This window comes from Ailuropoda melanoleuca, chromosome 1 (genome assembly GCF_002007445.2).
Source record: "Ailuropoda melanoleuca isolate Jingjing chromosome 1, ASM200744v2, whole genome shotgun sequence".
Classification (NCBI taxonomy): Eukaryota; Metazoa; Chordata; class Mammalia; order Carnivora; family Ursidae; genus Ailuropoda; species Ailuropoda melanoleuca.
Window position 1 is genome coordinate 64,331,829 of NC_048218.1, and position 25,457 is coordinate 64,357,285.

At 38.2% G+C, this 25,457-nt stretch overlaps 2 protein-coding genes and 1 non-coding gene across 3 annotated transcripts in view; all 3 read right to left on the reverse strand.

The window, feature by feature from the left end:
• Positions 1-1,154: 1,154 nt before the first annotated feature.
• WDR5B (WD repeat domain 5B) lies at positions 1,155-3,332 on the reverse strand. The gene is made up of 2 exons (XM_011234772.3): positions 2,692-3,332; positions 1,155-2,378 (listed from the first exon to the last, which is right to left on the reverse strand). The coding sequence occupies exon 2, from the start codon at positions 2,303-2,305 to the stop codon at positions 1,313-1,315; it is 993 nt and encodes a 330-aa protein (XP_011233074.1). The 5' UTR covers positions 2,306-2,378; positions 2,692-3,332; the 3' UTR covers positions 1,155-1,312.
• A 5,353-nt stretch (positions 3,333-8,685) lies between these two features.
• On the reverse strand, positions 8,686-8,758 carry TRNAR-CCU. Its single transcript has one exon. It is a non-coding gene; the product is annotated as a tRNA-Arg (tRNA).
• Positions 8,759-9,335: 577 nt separating this feature from the next.
• The window catches only part of KPNA1 (karyopherin subunit alpha 1), a 68,788-nt gene continuing 52,666 nt past the window's right edge, over positions 9,336-25,457 (reverse strand). Inside the window, exons 7-11 of the mRNA XM_034670442.1 lie at positions 25,106-25,274; positions 20,617-20,742; positions 18,750-18,877; positions 14,478-14,656; positions 9,336-12,726 (exon numbers count right to left, since the gene is read on the reverse strand). Of these exons, the coding sequence (XP_034526333.1) occupies positions 12,539-12,726; positions 14,478-14,656; positions 18,750-18,877; positions 20,617-20,742; positions 25,106-25,274 (790 nt within the window). The 3' untranslated portion in view covers positions 9,336-12,538. The remainder of the gene's footprint in view (positions 12,727-14,477; positions 14,657-18,749; positions 18,878-20,616; positions 20,743-25,105; positions 25,275-25,457) is intronic.

Genomic DNA, 25,457 nt, shown 5'->3' on the forward strand with positions numbered 1-25,457 from the left:
TTGATACGTGAGCCTATGGTCAGATACTTTTAATCAACAAAAGTAATAGTATGGGGACATGATTCCAAACGTTTATTGAAAGCAGGCAAGGAATGAGTAAAGTGGTGGTGGTATAATGTATTGTCATTCATCAAATATTACCTTAACCCTTTATGTATACACACACACACACACACATATACTGAGAATACAAAAATGAATAAAACATACTTTACAGAGCTCATAATTTACGGAAACATGGCCCATGAAACAGTTACAATACAAACTGGTAAAAGATATATTCTGAACTTTATAACAGTAGCTATAGAAAGAAACAAAACCTAACTCAGCTATCAGTTATGGTTGGAATCAGGCAGGCAGTACTGGTCCACAAAGTGATTTCTGAACCGAGATTGAAGCATGGGTAGGAATTACTAGGTCAGACACATAGTGAAAGAGAATAGCCTCACCATTTAGACATTTAGCTTGCTTGATAATCATGAGGCACAATCTGACCAGGTAGTGAGAAGTCCCTCAGCAAAATGCCATTTATAATGTTTTACTTTTAGTTTTTATCTCGATAAAAAAAAAAATGTTTAACAAACCTAACTGTGACTTATTTTTCCCAATTTATAGACTTGGTTCTATGGAACCATTTCATGTGTGAGTGGCATCTGCCGTATCTCTCCATTCCACCACCGTCCCAGGCTTATGTTCTTATTCATCTGATCTCCCAAACCCAGAACACTGGAGTTATTCCAAACTCCAGCTCCCCTCGTTTATCAGTCATCCTATCTTGTAAACCTTACTTCTAAATATTTCTCAAATACACTGAGAGGAACAGAATGGGAATCTGTTCAGGGAGAGACATAAGAGTTAATACCAGACCTGAAGATTGAAAGTCAGAAGCCCTAGGTTCTAGACTTGCTTTTCCAATTGTCTTGCTTTGTAAATTTAGATTATAGGTCTGAAATCTTATAATCTAAGACAACATTTTTTTGTTGCTGTTTCCTAAGGATTTTATTTATTTGTTTGTTTGTCAGAGAGAGAGAGCAGGAACACAAGCAGGCTCCCTGCCGAGCAAGGAGCCCAATGCAGGGCTCAATCCCAGGACTCTGGGATCATGACCTGAGCCAAAGGCAGACAGACACTTAAGTGGCTGAGCCACCCAGGCATCCCTTTCCCCCACCAAAGATTTTATTTATTTATTTGTCAGAGAGATAGAAAGACAATGTCAAAAAGAAATACAAAACCATACCAAAAGTAAGAGAAACCCATCTTTTTAAAATCTTTTTTTTTTTTTTTGGCCAACTTGGCTCTATTTCTAAAGGGTTTAGTAGTTACTCATCCACAGTTTAATTGTTTTGTCATTTCCTAATGCTGCTGATGCAATGATGTTTTCTGTAGGATGACAAGCTGCTGAGATTACAACATCTGTATGACCTTGTAATTTCTGTACAATCTCTTTAGTCTGAAGGTTCCAAATATAAACCAGATTATCTTCTGAACCAGACACAATCCATTTTCCACCAGTAACTGAAAAATTGGCAAATATACAGTATTTCTCATTCTTATGACCAGTGTATGTTTTCAGGCATCTGCCTCTGCTATAATCCCACAGTTTAAGAGTATTGTCCAAAGTTGCAATTAGAAGATATTTTCCATTTGGAGAAAATTTTACAAAAGAGATAGGAGCATTATCATCATCAACAAGTGTTTTTAAACACTGACCTGACGCAGCATCCCAAATTCTACAGACACCATCATAGCTACCTGACACAATCAAGGACCCGCTACAATTAAAATGAACAGCAGAAACTGGGTCAGAATGAGCAGACAAAGTCTTCAGGCACTTTCCTGTTTTCACCTCCCATATTTTCACACTCTCATCAAAAGATCCTGAAATGATGAGATTGGATGGTGGATTGAAATTACAGCAAAAAACATAATTACTATGCCCCTTCAGCGTTTTCAAACATTTTCCAGATCTCACATCCCAAATCTTTAGCGTTTTATCATCTGAGGCAGAAACAAGGCGACTGGAATCTGATGACCAGGCAACATCTGATATTTCCAGATTGTGACCATAAAGTGTTTTCTCATACTTTCCATCATAGGCTCCCCAAATTATAATTACTTTGTCAGCAGAAGAACTTGCTAGCCATTCTCCATTAGGACTAAACTTAACTGATGATACTGCTTCCGTATGTCCCATGAGAGTAAATTTAAGAGCATAGTTTGGTTTTTCAGACATTTGCTTGCTCCGACTGGCTGATGAGGGGAGGCCCCACTCTGCTTTACCATCTCCTGCCTCCTTTGTCGCCATGGTTCTGAAGCTCCAAGTCAGTAGGTTGGGTAAGCGTCCGGCCCTGAACCAGGCAGCCCAATATTCTGACTTTCTGCCCAGCAAAATGAAGATAAAAACATCAGACTCAAAAATAAACGGTCTTTTAGTGATTGCAATTTCTGGACTTTCTTTATACAATGATTCAGCAGCACGGCTTGGACCCCTTCTCTTTTTCCTCGCTTCTTCCTTTGTAAACAAATACTTGAGAAATAATATTAAAAGGGTCCAATGCTCTGTCGGCAAGTGAAGTATGTTTTGGGTATTTTGCCGTGCAAAGTGACGAGGGGCTTGGGTGATCTACAGAAAAGTATTTTTCACCGCCCCTCCCCCAACTCCAAAACATTTAGAACACGAAGCGAGCCTACCAGATAAACTTTCGTTACTTGAGCATGAATGAATCACCGGATTAAACAAACGATTTTAGAAAGTTAAAAAAACAAAACAAAACAAAACAAAACAAAACCCTACGTAAGCATCATGAATTGCGGCGCGGCCGGGCGGGCTGCAGTCCACGGATAAACACTGCGGCGTACCTCAATCCAACACAGCTGGTAGCACAGCGGAGCGCATGCGCACGCAAACATCGAGTCGAGGTGACCAATGGGAGAGGTCTGCCTGCGCTTGCGCAAAGAAAGGCGCAGGCGTTTCCTTCCGGTCTTCATCGCCGGAGCCCGCTACAGACGAATTCTGGACTTCCTTCTTTGGCGTGTGAGTGGGTGTACTGGGCGTCTCCCAGACCCGACTGGCTATCGTCGGTAGCAGTGAATGTTTCAAAGAACATTCATTTCTTTTTGGGAACCGTGTCACGAGAAAGAACTGAATTTTCCGATTCCCTTAGTGGAAAGGTTAAGCCCACGTTGGCACGTAGCTAGACTGGATCCTCCCCACCCCGCCCCAGGCGCCGGTGACTGTCTAAGCATCTGCTTCGCGGGCGGCTTTGGTTCTGTTTCTCTCTACTCTTGTGGTATAGAGCCTGGTGGCGTGTACTTAAGGCTGCAGATAGGCAAGGGGAGCTTAGCCGAATTTATGCCCAGATTAACATTTACGCAAAACTTTTAAACCAGAAGCTTTATNTGTTTCTCTCTACTCTTGTGGTATAGAGCCTGGTGGCGTGTACTTAAGGCTGCAGATAGGCAAGGGGAGCTTAGCCGAATTTATGCCCAGATTATAAAGCTTCTGGTTTAAAAGTTTTGCGTAAATGTTTCGGGAAGGATGAAGAGTATGTGTTGGGGGCCTCCAAAAGCCAGTGTTTAGGACATGGTAGTGCCGGGGTAGCGAGCAAACGTTTGTTTTAGCATTTCCTTATGCCTTAAACTTTCTAAGAGAACAGGTCAGATCTGCATAGGTGCTTGAGACCGAAAAAGACATAGAAGTTGGTGGAACGTGGTTAAGAAATGGGATCGGAATAGGCTGGTGATGGGTAGTAAGAAGGGTATGTATTGCATGGTGCCCTGGGTGTTAGACACAAGTAATGAATCATGGAACTTTACATCAAAAACTTGGGATGTACTGTATGGTGATTAACACAACATAATAAAAAATTTTATTAAAAACATGCGTAAGGTTAACTCGTAATTGGCATTAGACAGTCCGAAGTTTTAAGAAATGTTTAATGGCCCTGAGAGTGCTGTGTAAAGATGTATGCTTTTCAAATGTTAAGTTACTATCTTTAAACAAGAATAGGTTTACTGGGGTGCCTGTCTGGCTTGGTCCCTAGGGCATGCGATTCTTGATCCTCTTTATCTCCGAGTCTTGAGTTCAAGCACCGCCTTGGGCGTAGAGCTTACTTTAAAAAAAAAAAAGCTTACCAAAAAATTGGAAGCCTGATGAGTTTCTACTTAACCTGTAATTGTTCAATAAAGAGTGCTCAAAAGAGGCAGTAAGTGTTGTTAACAAGGTTTCCCCCCTCGCGGAGCTGAAGTCTAGAGGCAAGTATCTTTTTTTTTGTTTTTTTTTTGTTTTTTGTTTTTTGTTTTTTTTTTGACGTAAACCCAAGAGTCGCGTGCTCTACCACTTAGCCAGGTGCCCCGCGGTAAGTATCTCTTAATGATGTTTTGTCAGCCAACAGTTAAAAGCATTTGGAAACAGATTCGCCTATCCTATATTTATTAGGGATAATTGAAAGTCTGGCCTTTAAATGAGGCACAACGACATAATTAGGTCACCTATAATAATCGACTATAGTAAAACCTCGTTACCTTAAGACCCTACTACTCTACTTTGGAATTTGGACAGGGATTGGACAAAAGCTTTAGTCTTAGCCAGTGCAAATTAATGGTATAACGGTAACGAGGTGCTGGGAATAGGAAGAGCATCTTCTAAGTGGATTGGAACGTCCATTTATATACATTAAATTAGGATTCTTAGATATTTATTAAGGCAAGGCCATCATGGACCTTTCCCTCTGTAACATTTTAAGAAGAACTTTTCCCTTTTATGTATCTAGTTCAGTTATGATTAAACTCTGCCTCTTCCCTTTCCTCTTATTAGTATGATTTTTACTGGGAAGCTTAGAAGCACTCTAAAATTCTGCATCAGTTGAGACTATTTTCATTTTTATTAACTCATTAAAAAATAAAAAGCGCTGTAGAGAACAAAGTGTAGGCTTCGTTCCAAAGATTTTACGTAAATTTGTATTTTTCCAATAACTGTTCTATGCACTAGGGGAGTAAAGAAGAAATTAGACAAGGTAAATTGTGACATGAGGGCTAAGATGGGGGTATTGGTGCTGGAGTATATTTTAATAACCCACTAGAAATATCACAAGGTGAGAGGGACAGGGGGCACGGTCGAGAATGATTTGATAGGGGGCTCCTGGCTGACTCAGTAGAGCATGCCACTCTTGATTTAAGGTTGGTGAGTTCAAGCCTCACATTAGGGGTAGAGTTTACTTCAAAAAAAAAAAAAAAAGCGTTGATAGGAATATCCGGAAATAATTTTTCTTCAGATTTCCCCAGAATTTGAAGAAATTTCCGCTATTAAAATCCATTTCTAGATGTCTGGAACTTTTTGTTTACAAATAGCATCAGGAATTTGTGTAAAGAAATTAAAGCTCTGAATATATAACTAGTTAAATCTTTTTATTAATCCTGTTCTAATATTAATACATAGTCCTGATAATTGCAGTCCTTATGAATTAGGCCTAAGGATTTTGTAGGTTAGGTCCTTGGGAGGAGGGGAGCATCAGCTATGTGGAGTGTGTAGGAGTAGGAAATATGGATACAGGTAAATCCAAAGTGGCAGAAATCATAGAGCTTTGCATTTGCTGCTCTGAAGCCAAGTTCCTCACACGGTCCTGTTTTTAACAATTTATATTTTTGCTGCTCTTCATCTTCACCAGGTAGGTGATTTGGAAGTTTCCCTCTCTGTAGAAATCGATTTGTTTTCTTTATATTTCCCATAAAAGTTTTAGAACTGAAGGTCTCGATGGTTGAAAGGTTTATCTCCCTTCCCCTCAGTCTACTTTGCAGATATTCTAAATAGAAATGCCACAAATAGGTCAATTTTAAAAAAAATAAATTTATTTGCTATCTATGCAGGATTGAGATTAAGTCCTATTTTAAGGAATGTCTTGACTCTCTTCATAGCAATTCCAGTTACCAAATTCAGTCCTCAAAAATCAAGCACAGGGGCGCCTGGGTGGCACAGCGGTTAAGCGTCTGCCTTCGGCTCAGGGCGTGATCCCAGCGTTATGGGATCGAGCCCCACATCGGGCTCTTCTGCTGTGAGCCTGCTTCTTCCTCTCCCACTCCCCCTGCTTGTGTTCCCTCTCTCGCTGGCTGTCTCTATCTCTGTCAAATAAATAAATAAAATCTTTTAAAAAAAAAAATCAAGCACAAAACTGTAGTTGCTTAGGACCACTAGCAATTTAAATCTATAAAAACCTAATTGGACTAAATACGGAGTGGCCCAGAATTTATCTAAACTGAGATCTTTTTTAAAGTGAAAGGGGGCACTAAAACAATCAGCTGGTGTTAATTGAATCTAAAACCTGGGACTATACCTAGCAAACCAGTTTAATCACTGACTTCTGGAGGACTCTCCTCATAAATCACAACTTAATTTTGGAAAATTCTATACTCTTTATATGGTAGTTTACACCCCAGCCTGCCCACATCTCTCTCAAACCCTGTGCTCTTCTTTCCCCACCACTGTGGTCTCCTAGGTTTCTATTTTCTCATCATCACTCTAAATAATGCTGGACCCAGGTGGTTTAGATAAGACTCCCTCAGGTTAAATGGGTTTAAAGGAATTTAAAGAATAATTTTATTCTCTGCAGAAACATTTAAGATCACAGAAATGACCATATATTGATTTTAAAATGGAAAAAAAAAAGACTTTTTCAAATTGGCAAATGAAATTTGGGGCAATGATCATCTACCCTAGTTTTAATGAATTTGTAAACTCAGCCATTTTGTACTATAGATGAAAACATAGTCTGCAGGAACTAATTATATTTTGCTTTAAGATTCTGTTTTCAGAAAAAAATACCTGGCCAGTAGAATCTCTCAGCAATAGATACAATAGTAAAAATGAAAACAAAACAAAACAAATCAAAACACCCTATTTAATAGTCTGAGGCAACTACCAGCTTCCACGTAAGATGTAATTGCCAAAAATGTTATTTTTCTTAACTTCAGAACAGGTGAGAAGAGATTAATGTGCTATATTTGATAATACACACATATGGGGTTATTTTATATAAATAAATATATATAATGTTATCCTGTAAAATATATCCAGAAGGCATAGGGTTTTTTGTTTTTATATGATGAACTGCTGTGACCGTGTCTGCTTTTGTAAACTTCAGGTCAAATTATGTTCTCCTGAAAGGTAACCACATATAAAATATGTTGAGACACTAAATCTAAGAGTTGTTAATTCCTGGTTTCAACAGCAGCATAAAAGAATTCCTTTGAATTTTCTTTTGTAACCAAGTACCCTTTACTAATATCACATCGATGCATATTCCTTCAGTCATTTAGTATTTATTGAATAGTCTGCTATGTGCAAGGCACTCACCCATGGCCTGACAGACCACATTCAAGTACAAAGAATCATCAGATCCATTCCAAATCAAAGCGTAAGAACACTTTGAAAACAACAGAGTGGTCATAATGATGAAGTAAGCAGAACATACTCAACAACATACATTAAAAGGTGATCTTTCTAACTTTTGATATTCCTTGGGATGATATTCCTTTAGGAAGTCAGCTGTGTTAAATTCACCTCCGTGGATGGCACTGCTTTCTAAGGCAGAATTCTTCAGTCCAAAGCCTTTCCTTCTCTGTGTCAGTACCTTCTACATTTGAGTTTGTTGAATGGAAAAATGTTTCTGAGTTTACCCATTGTGCTACTAAACTCAAAATCAATCATTTGCATATATATTGTTTTTTTACTTCTGTTGTTTTGTCAGGTCATATACAGAATTTTAGCACCACATAAGGTTAAAAGAAGTTTGGGCTGAGAGGCTCTACATTACCAAAATTTGTAACCTAAAAGCAACTTCATACCTTAGTTATTTGAAGGGTGCTCATGAGAAAGAGCCAGAAAGGCTGATCTGACAAAAAGCTGATCCAGCTGTGGCTGCTGTTAAGTCTAGTTCTGGGAGCTCCTGGCCCAGAAGAACACCACCGGGACTGCTGCTTTCTTCCATCACAACCTGCACTGCTCTGTCCCACCAGACAGTGTCTGAGGTTGTGACCCTGGAGCAAAATGAATTCTCCTAAGTCTTGGTTCTGTCACCTCTATCATAGTGACAGTTACCCACCTCAAAGAGCAACTGAAGGATTAAAAGAGAAAAAACGGGAAGCTCTTACCCAGGCACCTGGCACACAACAGAGGCTCAAAGAAAGACTAGTTGCCTTTTTGACCTGTGGGAAAACAGACCAGGACTCCTTTTATTCTACCCTCAGTTGAAAGCAAAACTTATCTACCCTTAATCTTTTCTTCTTGCCCCAAACTTCCAAATTTTATACCCAGTAGCAATTTGATATTTTTAAAATTAGCATATATTTGCTTTACTTCATCACACACTTTTGTGATGTCCTGGTACCCACTGTTATTACCTATCCTTTTCTGACAATAAAGCATATTATAGAATACTCTCCGTATTAGAGCAGACTCACTGGTGTCCCATCTGGCCTTCAGTTACTTTAACTTTAAAAAAAATAAATAACTTTTTTTTTTTTTTAAAGGAATCTCTACTCCCAACATGGGCTCGAACTCATGACCCTAAGATCAAGAGTTGCATGCTCTACTGACTGAGCCAGCCAGATGCCCCATGAGGAAGCAAATTTTTTTTCATTCTTTTTAATTAAAAAAATTTTAAGATAACTTTTCTTTTTGAACAGGCTCCATGCCCAGCGTGGGGCTTGAACTCACGACCCTGAGATCAGGAGTCACATGCTCTACCCACTGAGCCAGCCAGGTGCCCAATAACTTTAACTTTTGATAGAGAAAGGTAGCCAGAAATATTTCCCAGCTTGGCAGATACGTATTTACTCTGCTCACCTAAAAAGTGGCACTGTTAATTTCAGATGGCAAAAAATTCAGATTTGAGAGTTCACATATATATAGGTACACCTACTTCTCAAATGAGCAAATTTTGGAATGTAGGAGGTAGAACATAGTATATAAATATGAAAAGCAAACAATGACCCTTTCTAAAAGTGGATCCCTTTTTCTTTACTGAAAAACATCCTTACACATCAAGATTTCATATATGTGTGTGTAATTCCTATATTCATATATATATATATATACACACACATATACATATATATATATACATATATATATATATATATATATGAAAAGCCCCAAGCCCTAAAACATCAATAGGCAATGACTTGCCTATTGATAGAAAAAATGTTCACAAAACTAATCAGCAAGAAAGAAAAATCTTTGAACTTGAGGAAAACCCTTTCATAATGCAACCCCAAATTGGGGGATTATAAATAACTGAAATGTTTAGCACTAGCGAAGTAAATTCAAAGTTGCCTGTGACTGGCCATGTACAACAGGATTTAATTGACAAAGTTTGGTTTATAAAATATATTACATATTTTTCCTCAGGCAAAATCAGCAACAATCTGGAATAATTATTATGGGGTAGTTGTCATTGCTTATATTTGTGACAATATGAAAAAATGGCCCAGAGCCCATTTAGATTTATCTGGCAGATAGAAGAAACAATCCTAGGGCAATAGTTTCCAAAAACAGTATAGCTAACAAAGGTTTGAAAGGGCCCTACTTAGTGACAAGAACATGAATTAAAGTGTTCCATAGAAAACTCTCTCTTTAATCTGTTTTCCTTTCCTGGTTTTTCTCAATCTAACTATATCTACCCAGCTGGTCCTTCAAATACAGGGTGCCTTTATATCTTAAATGCTTACAATGCTTTTTCTTCCCCACCTAAGTTTTCATTTCAAAGAATATACTTTCAAAGTGTGGAGGAGGAAGAAGGGAGGAGGGTGAATAATCAAGCTACTTTCCCCCTGATTAGTATATATTGTAGAAGAGTTTTCCTCTGTTGAATTAACATGCTTTTGTAATGAGTAACATATTAGTGATAGGATTTCAATAAATTCAGTGTAAATTAATAGAATCTGCCAGGCAGAGAACTAAAATTAGGACTTAGTTACCTCCGAAAGTCTCATTTCTATAACCAAAAAGGCTGCTTTATCAGTTCCAACATTTATGCTGGGATTTCACTTTCAGTTAATTCCAATTTTTATATTAAGAACATTTTATTGCAAAAAAAAATTTAAGTCATCTCTCATGAACTTCCAGGACAGGACCAAGATAAATTCCTGTTTTAGACAGAAAATGGATCATTCACTGAGACACCTCCAATTGCAAAACTCCCAATGTACGCTCTTCTTACTAACCTGGGGAAACAACTTTGTGTGCTTTATCCTTTTTCCATTCAAACGGGTTTATCAAAAATGAATTGAAATTTTTAAAATTATCCAATAGAAGGTACATAATTTAAAACATCCTAGAGAAATGACGTGTTACCAGTGACGTACAGTTTAAAAAAACTCAGCCACAAAAAAAGTCAAAGCTAAAAACAAGATTTTTACTATGAATCAGTGCTTCTATTACCCTTCTGAAAGAAGTTATATTTTAATGTGATGTAAAGGCAAAACTGAAAGTTTTTCTTTAAATTAACCACCTAATTTGTCCCTAAAATTACAAAGAATCAAAGTCTTTTACAGGTCAAGTGCAGTAAACTAAAATGTCCTTTCAGCACAAAGCAGCACTAGAAGAAGTTATAGATGGGAGTTGACTAGTTTTGCAGTGGCCGCTCCATCAGTAACAGACAGACATCAGACGGTATCCATCCAGAGCACAGACACAACTACAGACTAGATGCGAAGAATGCGTCACACACTTGGCTGATAAATGTCCTTTGTCTTTGTATCTTTCTACTTTGAATGAAGTGGATTTTTTTTAAGTTTAAATCAGGTCACATAAGTTGGCTGTTTAAGTAACAACATGATGAGGTATGAAAGCTCTGAATATCCCTAACATTCAGCAGGATTTACCAGAGATGTATAATAACCTGTCATGGGGACTTCCAAATAGTTACATTTTGGGATTATAATGAATTCTAGAAGAGGACAAGATTAAAGAGGCTTAAAAGGGTATTCTCTAAAACAGAAGTGACCGACTTTTCCTTCAGAATTCATTTTGAACAGCGCATCAACAAAAAAATCTCTGATAGTGCGTCCCAACATTGAGTCAAGATGGCCAACTAGCACCAAGAAGTCGTATTGAACTCAGTTGCAGTTCTCTTGGCAATTAAGCTTATATTTTCACTCCAGTCCAAGCACAAATGTGGATCATTGAAGACAGTACTGGAAGCGCCATTTGTAGGTACATTGCAGTTATCATTAAATGAGCCAGAAGGTAGAAACCTTTTATTTTATGGGGGGACTTGACTGGGCAGCACGAGTAGTTGAAATGATTAGCGAACGATGAGGTTATTTAAAAAAAAAAAAAATCACTGCCCCTATTTGCGTTGAACAGGTCACATTGAGAAGATGATTATTTAAGATAAAGATGCTACATTAAAGGGATCATATATGCAGCATGAATACATTAGAATCAAGCTGCACCGGGCTAAGAAAAAAAGTTTCCCTAAGTAACCTTTAAAAGTATGTGTTATTATCTGCCAGTCACAGAGGGGAAAGCACCCAGGGTGAACTCCAATTTAATGGGACCTTGATCAGGACCACAAAGCCTGAAACATTTGTTTTAATGCAGAAACACAGCCTCTAGTCACACTGGTTGAATGTGGGAAAATTGGAGGGATTTTTTGTTTTGTTCTGTTTTGTTTTACTTTTTTATTGAATTACAGGATATTGTTTCAATTACTAAGGATTCTCAATCTTCATATCAGCATTAGAATCGAACCACTTCCAAATCCTAAGACACATAAGACCAAAGAGAAGCAATAGCCATACAAATTAATATGTGCCCCTCTCCTTTCTGCTCTAAGGGAATCTTCAAACCAGTATCACATTTAAGAGTCAAAGTGTTAATTCTTCAGCATTCCTGACAACTAGAAAGCACATTCACTGAAGGCTGAAGGTGAGGGAGCGGATGGTTTAACTTTAATATCTGTGAAGAATGGCGCCAATAGAGGAAAGAAAACCATCCAGTCTCAGTAAGGATTAATGCAAATTTGGCTAGAAAAGCCACCAGGTAATCCAAGGGTTCACTGTGGAAGAACTCATGAGAAGTACTCTGAAGTGTACACAACAGGTCTAAACATCTCCCTTGTTGCAAGTAGTTGTGTGAAATTCAAGATAAAGGTTTAGTCTCATCTTTTAATATCAGTGTTTTTCCCCACTTTAAAGGGAATGAGGAGGTGTCCTCTTTTCCCCCCACAAAGAAAGGGAGCCACATTAATATGTGAATAATCCCATGACTCTTATATAAGCGCGGATCTCCAAAGCCTAGGGATTTTCCATAAGAGTGGGCCGTTCTGATTACCCTTTTTATTAGAAGGGTATTCCACCACAGAGAGCCAGAGGTTTTCCAGATGTGTGTAAGAGAGCAGGTGCGCAAGGCAAGCAAATGAGCGCAAACAGTATTATGGAAAACATTTGAGAAGTTAGCTCCATGAGGACTGTGGGCTCCACAAGAGGACTTGACTGGGTAGCCTGGTCTGACACAGGCACATGAAAGCAGAGTATTGCTTCAAAGCTGGAAACCTTCCATAGGAGCCTCACACTGCTGGAAGATGTACTGCTGCTGGCTAAGGTCAACCTGGGGCGCAATGCTGCTGTCCTCATCCTCGGTCCCGAAGTAATGCTCGATGAGATCAAAGGCCTTCTGGTAGATCTCCTGGTTTTCATGACTCTGTAAGAACTCAATTTTATCCAGACCTAGAATGAAGAATAAAGAAAAACCTGTGTGTATACACATATATATTCTTCGTTCTGTGGAAATGCCAATGAAACTGTTTTGCCATTTCTCCTTATTGTAAAGGGAAGATTTTCTTCTCTAGTTAGATCTCATTAGTATTTTGTAACAGCACAAAAAGGATCACCAGGATTACATGTGAATGCTAGTATTACAAACTAACATCTTAAACACATGCAAGCAACAACCAGTCCCCAGAAGCAGCAATTTCCCTAACAGTCTTCACACATCATCCAGTGTCTAAGGCCAGTGGCAGAAGTGTTCCTTTTGAACTGTATCTATGACCTAATTAATCCTTGGCTCTGGTTCTATCTATCTAAGTTCTGAGCTATCCAATATGTCAACAAATGTACATAATACCCTTAAAATAGCCAGAATCAATTCCTACTGCTTAAACTAAGAAGTCCAACCAGAACAATTAGCCAACACATTCCCTTTACTAAGTTTGAGCCCATCAGAACTAGGCTTTTCTTTTACTTGCAGCCATAAGCAACCTAACTGCTATAGCAATACTGAAAATAAATGTTAATATTGCTTAAAGGAAAAAAATACATATTCATATACGTCTCCATGTTAAAATATATATACATCAAAAAATTAACAATATTTCTTTTTTTTTTTTTTAAGATTTTATTTATTTATTCAACAGAGATAGAGACAGCCAGCGAGAGAGGGAACACAAGCAAGGGGAGTGGGAGAGGAAGAAGCAGGCTCATAGCAGAGGAGCCTGATGTGGGGCTCGATCCCACAACGCCGGGATCACGCCCTGAGCTGAAGGCAGACGCTTAACCGCTGTGCCACCCAGGCGCCCCTACAATAGTTATTTCTGAGGAGAAACATCTCCAGGGGCGCCTGGGTAGCGCAGTCGTTAGGCGGCTGCCTTCGGCTCAGGGCGTGATCCCGGCGTTCTGGGATCAAGTCCCACATCGGGCTCCTCTGCTGGGAGCCTGCTTCTTCCTCTCCCACTCCCCCTGCTTGTGTTTCCTCTCTCGCTGGCTGTCTCTCTGTCACATAAATAAAAAAGAAAAAAAAAAAAAGAAACATCTCCAGGTAGAGGAACATTTTTCTTTTTTATACATTTCAAAATGTCATATACTAAGCAGGTACAGCTTTTATAATCAGTTTTGGAAAGCAATTCTGCATTATCTGATAAACTGGAAGATGAACATACCCTACGATCCCTAATTCCAATCTTAGGAATAAGCAAACCCTAGAGTAGTGGTTTGCAACCCCGGCTATGCAGTAAAAGCACTTAAGGAACTAAAAGGTTAATGTACATTGGTAAACCAATGATTAAGAGTACAGTTAACACTGAGATTGGAAGAATGAAGAAACCAAAAGGCAAACAGTGACTCTTTAAAATAAGAACTCTAAATCTTACAAGAGAAAAGAAGTAGAATCCAGCATCATCCACAGTAGATGCAGGTGTTCCTGGGGCTCAGATGGACTAGCAGGAACACAAGAGCACCCACAAGGGCAAGTGGAGTCCAGGAACTGGGAAGACCCTTAGAGCCCAGCGTAAAAATGGCTAAATTGAAGGGTACTCGCTTCTCCTCACAATTAATTCTTATTCTTTTCCAATAATTCTACCTACTAAATATTATTATTCATAAGAGAACAAATTTTTCATGAGAGTTTGCACTGACAGATGTGGACAAGTCAGAAAAGCAAGAAAAATATAATTTCAGTACAGCTATTAAACACTCTATCTTACCATATGCTTCTTCGATCAAAGCGCAGTAAGGGTTAATGCCAGTGCCATTCCTTTTGGCTTCTTGTTCTCCAAGCCTCAGGATATTTTCCAAGCCATTTAGGGCAACCTGTACAATCTTAGAGTCCATGACTGTGAGGAGATCGCAAAGTGGCTTGATACAACCGAGTTCTACAAGGTACCTAAGTTAATACGAAGAATAATTTAGTTGAACAAAGCTTTCAATTTCATAAAACTTTTATGACATAAGTGGGTCATCCTCAAAATGCAGAGATAAAAGTAAGCACCCATTCAACCATATAGGCTACATCCTATCACAAAGCTACAAATACAAGAAACAAAACCAGTTCTCTAACACCATCTCCATTTTCCCCCTCAACAATTACTGGACTCCAAGAAACTGAATACCCTCTTACTCTGAATATGAACAACTCCTCAAAACAGTATACTTTTGACAAATTTCATCTGTGTTTCTGTAGAACCACACCTATGAAACAGCTGCTAAAGGCATCACAGGCCCAAGAGGCCATTTCTATTTTGTACAAAGATCTCTTAAAACTCTAAGAAACCAAATAACTCAATTTAAAAATGGGCAAAAGATCTGAACATACGTTTCACCAAAGATCTGATGGCAAATTAAATATGAAAAGATGCTGAACATCATTTACACATGTCATCAAGGAACTGCAAATTAAAACGATGCCACACTTACTAAAATGGCTAAAATGCAAAACACCTGACAATACCAAATGCTGACAAGAATGAGGGGCGACAGGAACTCATTTTTTTGCTGGTGGGAATGCAACATAGGATAATCACTTTGGAAGACTGCTTGGCAGTTTTTTACAAAGCTTTCTGTACAATCCAACAATCACACTGTGGACACTCACCCAATTGAGATGAAAACTTAGGTCCACACCAAAACCTATACACACACATTTACAGCAGCTTTATTCATAACTGCCAAAAAACCAGAAGCAACCAAGATGTTCTGAAATAGGCAAATGGATAAACGTAGTATATCCAGACAATGGACTATTATATTCGGGTATAAAAAGAAATGCATTATCAAGCCAGAAAGGAAACTTGGACGTGCTGTGTGAAAGAAGCCAGTCTGAAAAGACTCCACACTGTATAATACCAAACACATGACATTCTGGGAAAGACAAAACTTTCATAAAGACAATAAAAAGTGGGGCACCTGGGTGGCTCAGTTGGTTATACGTCTGACTCCTGATTTCAGCTCAGGTCATGATCTCAGGGTTGTGACATTGAGCCCTGCACTAGGCTCTGCCCTGGGCATGGAACCTGCTTAAGATTTTCTCTCTCCGTCACCCCCTGTCCCTCTCCCCCCTCCCCTAAAAAAAAAAGACAATAAAAAGTATAGTGGTTGCCAGGGATTTGAAGGGTGGAGGTAAAGGAGTAGTGAGGAATAGGGGAAGCAAAGGGGATTTTTTAGGGCAGTAAAATATTCTGTATGACACCACAATGGTAGAAATAGGACATGCATTCACCAATAACTACAGAATTATACAACACAAAAATTGTGTACAACACAAAAAGCTCTCAGGTCAGGTCATGATCTCAGGATCCTGGGATTAAGCCCCGCATCTGGCTCTGCGCTCAGCGGGGAGTCTGCTGCTCTGCCCCCTCTACCTCTGCCCCTCCCTTCACTCACACTCACACACACTCTCTCTAATAAATAAATCTTTAAAAAAACAAAAACCAAGCCTCTTATGATTATGTTAGTTGCAAATTTGAAAAACAGAAAAGCATAAAGAAAAAGTACACGGAGATTAACCGCCACTATTATACCCCACTATTGCTTCCTCTGTGTCCTAATTTTTATGAAGGGCACCCACCTACCATTTTCCCCAGTTACCTTGGACTCTTCTTCCCTTTCCTTGCTACTTAAAGCCTGCCAGCAAGTCCTACAGATCCTTCTTTCCTGTACTGAGACCCGTATCTCATGCAACAGCTATTATCTTAATCCTGACCTTACACTAACTACTGCAATGGCATCTTAATTACTCTTTCCTCCTCGAAAATGTTATTCTCAAAGCTAAAGACACTAAGTCTTCCCAATACTCAAGACTGAGGCCTTCATCCCGGTTTCCAAAGCCCATCAATTACTTAATTCCTCATCTTGCAAAAGAATAATCTAGAGCTGGGGTGCCTGGGTGGTTCAGTTGGCTGAGCATCTCCCTTCGGCTTGGGTCATGATCTCAGGGTCCTGGGATCGAGTCCCACGTCAGGCTCTCCATTCAGCAGGGCATCTGCTTCTCCCTGTCCCTCTCCCTCTGTGATATCTCTCACTCTTGCTCTCTCTCAAATAAAAATAAAATCTTAAAAAAAAAAAACCCTATAGCAATATTAATTTGCCTCTTCCAATAACATTACCTGTGCACATTCCCTCATACTTCCCCTTATGCATTCGCTCTCCTCCAAAATAACCAAACCTCTACCCAAATGGCAAGTTTCATGTCTTCCATGAAACTTTCTCTAATTCAAGGCAATATTCTTTATCCCTCATTCTTTGCATTTGATTATACTGGAACCTAAAATTATGGATATTTCCTAAGTTACTCTAACTGGTTCTTGCATCTAAATCTTGTCTACTCAAAAAGAATAAGCAATACCACACAGATGTCTTTTATCAGTGATAAAGTCAGTTTATTTTCTGTAATGTGGACTGTGATATTTTTGTGATAATTTTTCAAGATAACTCTTCATCTGTTTAAGAAGAAACTGCTAGGAGATTGATAATGAACTTCATTAATATAAATAGCTATGCTGAATTTTAAAAAGGAATAGTAAGTAGCCTTTCTACTTTTCTCTAATAGAGCAAAATACTCCTGAATACTTTCTGATGAAATCTTGCACAGTATTTTAGAAAGGTTTTAAGAATATGTGTACAGTTTAACCATTTCAATTAAGAAACCACATTATAACTTCTACATTACTTCTTACTACTACCATTACTGGGATAAATGCCATTACCAGTGGTGGCATACTTATAATCATAGTACCCCAGAACCAGAATCTTGATAGGTTGAAAAAGACCTTAATCTCGTACAAAATCTTTCTGAAGATAACTTGAAATCTTCCTTAAAAACCTGTCCATGATGAATGTTACCAAAACAGATATTTGCAGTATTAATCTATTTTATTATTTTAGGCACAGGGTTATCTTTTGTATCTAATCAACTTCTGAAATGTTAGGACTACCTTTTACATTTTTAAACTCCTAACAGAGCTTAGTATTGGTTAATTAGTGCCAACATTTAACCCACAAAGCAACAATATGAGAAAAGTAGCTGTATTTTTCTGATAGTATATATAAGGGGTTACAACTTCAACACTCATTTATTTTCTTATTTTTTTTTTTAAGATTTTATTTATTTATTCAACAGAGATAGAGACAGCCAGCGAGAGAGGAGCGGGGGGAGTGGGAGAGGAAGAAGCAGGCTCATAGCAGAGGAGCCTGATGTGGGGCTCGATCCCATAACGCTGGAATCACGCCCTGGGCCGAAGGCAGACGCTTAGCCGCTGTGCCACCCAGGCGCCCCTCAACACTCATTTAAAATCATCTTTCCCTCATCTGAATTCCCCATAAAGAAATTTAAGGCAGGCTAGGAAGAGTCTAGGTTCCATTTTTCTCTTCATCGTTAATCTTTTGTTTTATCTGAAATACTGAATGTCCATAATTTAGCATTTAATTATATGTTTTCTTTGAGGAATTTATTCCTGTCCATATTTATGCCTTCTCCAGCCATTAAGATTATAAGCCACCAAAGGGGCCAATTAAATCTCAAGCTAATATAGCTCTCTCCCTTTACTGAACATTAGAGGACTTTAGGAGACACTGCCTCTAGTCAATTTGGCATTTTATTCTAAGATATACCTCTCTTTCAAAGTCTGATCCAAACCTATTAAGACATCTCAACTAAAAATAGCAAGAGTTAGATACCAAAGTTGGACTCTAAGGATTCTACAAGTAACATTCTAGACTACCCAAGATTTTTCTGACCAAAAAACTCCAGAGTAGGCTAAAGCCACCCTATAAATATTTCTATTCTCTCAAACCTCAACTATGCCTTACTTCTGTTATCCTGGAATTATTTCAGCAAGAAGGAATGGGAGAAAAATTAAATATACATTTGAGTCTAGTTATAAAACTCATGACAATTTTCCAAGAGGTTAGAACTGAGCATTCATAACTAGTAGACTTAATTCTTCCTTTAATTTACAAGATGCCACGTGGCTAGTACTTACTTGATCTGTTCAGCTGATCCTCCAGAAGTTGCATTTGTGATGGCCCAAGCTGCTTCTTTCCTTGTCCGAAACTCAGCAGTTTGTAATATACTAATGAGGGCTGGAAAAATGTTGGCATCTATCACAGTCTAAAATTAAATTAAAAATTAAATGAAAAGGGAAATTACAAAATTTGTAAAAGTGTTCATGATACTAACTAATTATAACTGTTTAGCTACCTTCACTAATGACACTGTTCCCCCTGTTACAAATTAACTGGAAGGAGTTTGTCTTCTTACCTATAACCTTTCAACTAGACTGGGTTTCACTGGTAACACTCTCCCTGGAGTCTGGGATCTTACAATCTCTTAGTTTTTTTCCCTGAGTTCTTTTCTCTTTGATTGTCCTCTCTTGTTCCACCCACAGTAACAAATTACAAAAGTTCAATTTTCTGTTCCTCTATTAGTCTCATTTCTTTCACAGTATCCAACTCTGACACGTGTGTTGCAACCCTCCAGTCCTCACTTCTGGGTGCCCTAGCCCAAGGTGGCCAACAGCTTGCTTTAAATCTGCTAACCACTTCAAGCATCATCTACCCTCTCTCTATAAGGTCTCCTCTCAAACCTCTCTTTTTGTATTTACAAAGGCTCCTTTTGTATTTACTTATTGTAAATTTCATCAATCACTAAGTCTCCTTTATGTTCTCAATTTAAAACATCCTGAGCCACCTTTTCCTTCCCTTTTAAGCACTGCTGCGATCCTATTCCAAACTACCACCTCCCACCCAGATTACCAGCAGAGCCAGTAGCTGGACAGAGTACTTTTATTTACTCCCCCTCATATATGAACACTAGAACAGTCTGCCTCAAATTACTTCCTTCATTTTTCTCCTAAGCTCAAAAACCTAAAATTGGTTCATATCATTTCCTCTATCAAGAAACTGAGAAATCCTACGTAAGAGCCTGACAGTATCAGGCAAGCAACTACAGCTGAAATCACCTCGGAGGAACTGCCATAGCTATCAGTCTCAGTCCCCGGCAGCATTCTGAGGATGACTAACCATGCTTTTTTTGTTTTGTTTCAAGTTTTTATTTAAATTCTAGTTAGTTAACATGTGGTGTAATATTGGTTTCAGGAGTAGAATTTAGTGATTCTTCAACCATGCTTTCCTGATCAAGAACTCTATCATACCAGTGAAGTAAGTCAGCAAAGTTTAATGGAAAGACACTTCATCTTGATCCTGTCATTTATGAGGGGTGCCCTCGAGCAAATCACTTTCTCTGATCTTCAGTTTCATCCTTAAATAAGAATACTGGATGAGATAACCTCTATGATTCCACTCAGCTCAAAGTACCATAAGTCTGTGTTTTATCTTTTATAACCAGTTGTTTAGCCTTTCTCATGGCCTGTGATGAACCCTGTGGCCCACTGCTTGCTTTATCTTCCACTTGGATTACTCTCCTATCTAATATAAGAACAAAATTAAAAGGCAGATAACCATTTAGAGAAAAATGGGTGCCCAAAGGTTTATAAAAACTGAAGTTATCCAATACATGGGTCCACTAGAAAAAAAAAATATCTTACTTGGCAAGAGTAAAGCCAATCTGTTTAGTATAAAGATCATCAAAACATTTCAAAAATATAAGACACCATCTCTTGGGTCTTGGCAAATCATCAAATATTAAAGACAAAGGGAAAAACCAAGACCAAAGTTTGAGTTTCAAATCTGAACTTCTGTAAGGTAGGTTAAAAAAAAAAAACTAAACAAGACAACAATGTTGGAAGTTAATGGTCTCCAAGGTAATAACAAAAAAAATTTTTAAGGCTAATTGAAAAAAACCTAAAACTTATCAATAAAAATAGAAGGAAAAAGTTGCTATGGGATTACCTGAATCTGTGCTCTATTTCCAGCTGTGATATTAGATATTGTCCAACATGCTTCCTTTTTGATAGATTCCTTTGGGCTACTCAGCAAATGTAATAAACTCTGCAGAGCTGAGCAATTCAAAATTACCTAAACGGAAAAGTTTGAAATTTATTCTCTATTGATCCAAACAGAAGTAAATCTTTAACTCATTTATATTAGGAACAATATAAGTAAAGAAATAATGTATCCCATCCCCTTGAAATTTCAGAAATAAATAACTTTTTATACGTAAAAAAGTATTCAGTGCCAATAAGAATTAGTTTCTAAGATTATCAAAGCAATTTTGTTATACACACATTACAGCTGTCCAACTGCTACTTCATAAGGCATAATAATGTATTAGTCCTTCACCTCCCATCCCTACAGAATATTAAAAGTCTTTTGGATGGGTAAATAGATCAAGTGGCCAGAAATTCAGAAGTGGTCTCAGATTTTTAAGTCTTCTGATAACACTCTACCTGGCAGTCAATCAACAAATACCTACTTAATGAAGTGCACCAAGTGCTTACAGGACACAAAGATAAAAAGGATATGTCCCCAGCTATCAAACAGCTTACAAAGATGAGGGAGAGTAAGACAAATACACTTGAAGGAGAGCTAGTCTACCAAAACTAAACTCGTAAGTTACAATGATGGAAATAGTATGTGATGGGCTCAAGAATCAATCACTGAATAACAGAATAGATATCTAGTCCAGAAACAAACACAGGTATTTATAAGGAATTAAATATATAATAAAGTTCCTCCAGAGGTTAGTTGAAAAAAATTATTTTTGAAAAATGGTGACTAACATAATAAAAAATCATTAAAAAAAAAGGAAAAAAAAGTATTTTTTAAAAAGTCAATTCTTAACCCATTACCAAAATAAACCCAAAACCAATTTAAAGAGTAAATATATAAACACACCATAAAACAGAAGAAAATATCAGTAAATAGATGGTCTGGGGATAGTGAAGGATTTTCTAAGCATAAAAACAATGGAAGAAATTACAGGGTAAAATAAAATTTCATCAAATAGAAATATTTGCATGTCAAAAAAATACAAAAATTAAAATACACACTACATAATGCAAAAAAAATTTTAGGGGCGCCTGGGTGGCACCGCGGTTGGGCGTCTGCTTTCGGTTCAGGGCGTGATCCCTGCGTTGTGGGATCGAGCCCCACATCAGGCTCTTCTGCTGTGAGCCTGCTTCTTCCTCTCCCACTCCCCCTGCTTGTGTTCCCTCTTTCGCTGGCTGTCTCTATCTCTGTTGAATAAATAAAATAAAAAATTAAAAAAAAAAAAATTTTAACACATTTTTTTAAGAGGGTTGCTGTCTTTAATATGTAAACTGTTAAAAGAAAGTACAATTTTAATAGATTACCTACCTCACAAGTAATAAAAGAAATGCAAGTTAAAAAGACATTTCTGCCTATTTAATACAGGTCAAAAAATAATAAAATATGTGGTTAAAGCACAATCTTAACAGTATAAAAGATACTGCAAAGCAATTTTTTAAATGCCAAAGATGTGATTTAGAAAATTAACATGTCAAAAAATAATTAAAAAACCAAACCTGTCACAAGTTAAAGACAATACTTGTGGAGTAGTCAAGAAAAAAGACTTTGTAGGGGTGGGGGGAATGCCTTGAAACACAGACAGGATTCCCCCCCCTTTTTTTTTTTAAAGATTTTGTTTATTCATTTGACAGAGAGATAGCTAGCGAGAGAGGGAAACACAAGCAGGGGGAGTGGGAGAGGAAGAAGCAGGCTCCCAGCAGAGGAGCCTGACGTGGGGCTCGATCCCAGAGCCAAAGGCAGATGCATAATGACTGTGCCACCCAGGCACCCCAACAGATAGGATTTCATAAGCAAAGAAGAGGGAGGACACAGCAGAGAAGAAAGGCTGGAAATGAAAAAGTGCTGAAACAAGCTACCCCACAAACTACCAAAAGTTAGGATAGAGTAGAGCAGCGGGGCTTATTAAGGAAGAGTTCTGTAACCCCAAAATTAACAGTAGGCTACAAGGAAGAATGAGACTAAAATCCTGAAATACAAATTCTTTGTATTCAAGATTCTTTATCTCATAGTCATTAAAGAAGTCCATTGTTTCTGAAAGGAAGGTAATGTGAACAAGGCTGTTTTAGGAAAGATTAAGCTATTACCAGAAGAGTCAACTGAGAGGAAGAATAGGAAGATAAATCAACATAGGTACAGCAACGACCCTTGTGTGTGAGAAAACATGGACCAAACTAAGGTAATTAGATGAAACACTAAGAATCAACAAGAGCTGGAGACTTTGCTATGTAAGGTGTGAAAGACAGAGACACCATGTATGACTGCAAAGTTTCGGGGAGGGGGTGAATAGTTACCTCATTAATTGAAATGAAAAAAAATAAGACTTGGAACCAGTTTTCTGGGGGGAAGAAGATGAACTGTGAGAGACACAAATGTGAGACATGCAAGCAGAAACATCTAACCGTCTACTGGAGACCCAGGAGTAGAATTTGAGGGACATCAGAACTAGATGCATAGATACAGAACTTCATTCGGTAATTTTTCAGTCCTTATACATTGTGCCAGGAACTATTAAGACTACAGAAGGGCAAAAATGAACAAGACTGACACCATTCCTCTTCTAGAAGCTCACAGTCTAGTAATCAGACAGTACGATACAGTGTGATACGTGCTATGATGGACGAAACAAAAGAAGGCACACCTAAGAGGCTGGTAGCGAACAAGGCCTCTTGGAGAAACTAATATTAACAGGAAGACCTGAAGAATGAGACGACCTTAGCGGCAGAGTGTGGATTCATGTGAGGGAGTGGTTAAGAGCACAGGTGGGGATGCAAGTGTATGTTCGGTGCAGAGGGAAGTGTATGTTAAAACTTAGGGCTGAGTGTGGTCACAGTGAATTCAAGGGCTAAACATGGTAAAAGCACAGAGTATGGCATGTGGAGGGAAAGACAAACTTTTTTTGAATAGCAAATACACTGATATAGTTTAAAAATTCAGAAAGTATAAAGGACTACAGAGGCAAAAGCCTCCTTTCCATTCCTGTACCCCAGCAACTCAGGTCTCCATAGGGATAATCAAGGTTATTAGTTTCCTGTGTTTCCTTCCACAGAAATTTTAGGCAAATATTATCAAGTGTATATTTTGTTTTCTTCTCCTCTCCTCTCTGCCTCCTTTTATATAAATAGTAATAGATTCTACACACTTTCTGCCCCTTGTTTTTCTTTTTAAATGATATAACCTGGAGATATTTCTGTATCAGTGCTTAAAGCTTCCTCATTCTGTTGTACAGCATTCCATTAAACAGGTGTCAGATTTTAAAGGATCTCAAACACCCTCAAAGGAAAATAGGGGACCATAAAAAGATTTTAGGTAAGAGAATGACATGATGAAATTTGCATTTTACAAGCATCCTTCTGGTGATACAGGAACGGGTCTGTATTAAACACTGGGAGGGATGAGTAGAGATGGCATCTAGTGACTCATGAGAGACGTGGACAGGGAATGATCCAGCTAATGTACAGGCTTTGGGCATGGTCACCTGTTGGTGTCATTCACTAAGGTAGGTAACATAAATAAGCAGAGGTCCAGATATACCAGGGAAAATAATGAGCTCCCTTCTGGACAGCATAAATTTAAAGTAAATTATGAGAGTTGGAAGACACCTTCAAATCCAAATTTCAGGGATTAGCAAAGTGCAGACATTAAATGCCTTCCTGCGAGTCAGACTGGTTAAGAGCTAAGGCAAAAACCTAATTCTCAATCAAGCTGCAAGAGGGTGATGGTTGAGTTATAAATAAGATCAATGAGTAATTATCCCCTCTAGGGGATAATCCCACAAACAAGAAAGAACAGGAAAAGGAGCTTGCTAAGGAGAAATGGTCAGTGAAGCACAAGACCCAAAACACTTCACCACCACAGAAGCCTAGGAAAACAGTGTTAAAGACAATGCCAGTACATTTGAGAGAGAAAGAAAAATAGCTAGAACAATCCACTGTGAATGATATATCTTGACAAAGAAGATGAATGGAGTGGGGAGAGGTGACATTGAGAACAAGGAAGGAAGACTTCTCTCACATTGGAGACTTACCATGCGCAAAGAAAAGGAAGCTACTAGAGATGAGATGAAAATGACAGAGAAAGGAGGCTACTGGAGACTCTGACACTCACAAGAACCACTTCAAGTAGAAGGAGTTGTGGGAAATAAACCTGACTAACCAAAGGGTAAGTTATATAGTAGGGGAACCCAAAATTGCTATAAGCAATTGGTCAACCAAGATAGAGCCAGTGAAGGTACTGAAATGAAAGTAGCTAAGGAAACATTTTTAACAAACTAACGAAACACAGTGTCAATTCTCCCTAATAACATGTAGTTAAATACTCTACTAGAAACATAATCATGGGGTTCAATGTACTGTTTCTGAAGGAAAAAAAAATAGTTACCACTTATACATACCTGCGTCTGAATATCATCGCCTGTGACAATGTTTCCCACAGCCCGCAAAGCAGGAGAAACCACTTTATAATCATTATGCCTGCAACCATAAAAAGAAATATTAATCCACAGTTCTATCCTTAGTCTCTTTTCTTTAGGGCTGAAATCCAAACCAAATAATGTGACGTGACTTTAGAGCACAAAGGTACCTATGGTGCTTCTTAAGGGAACCCTATGAGGATGAGTTTAGTATTCCCTGGAAGAGCTCTCTCTCCCTTTTTTTTTAGTATCTTTGGATAAAAACTACAAATCTTTCTTAATAATCTTTCCCAAGTATTCTGTCACCTGAATGACAAGATTTCCCTCTCATTCT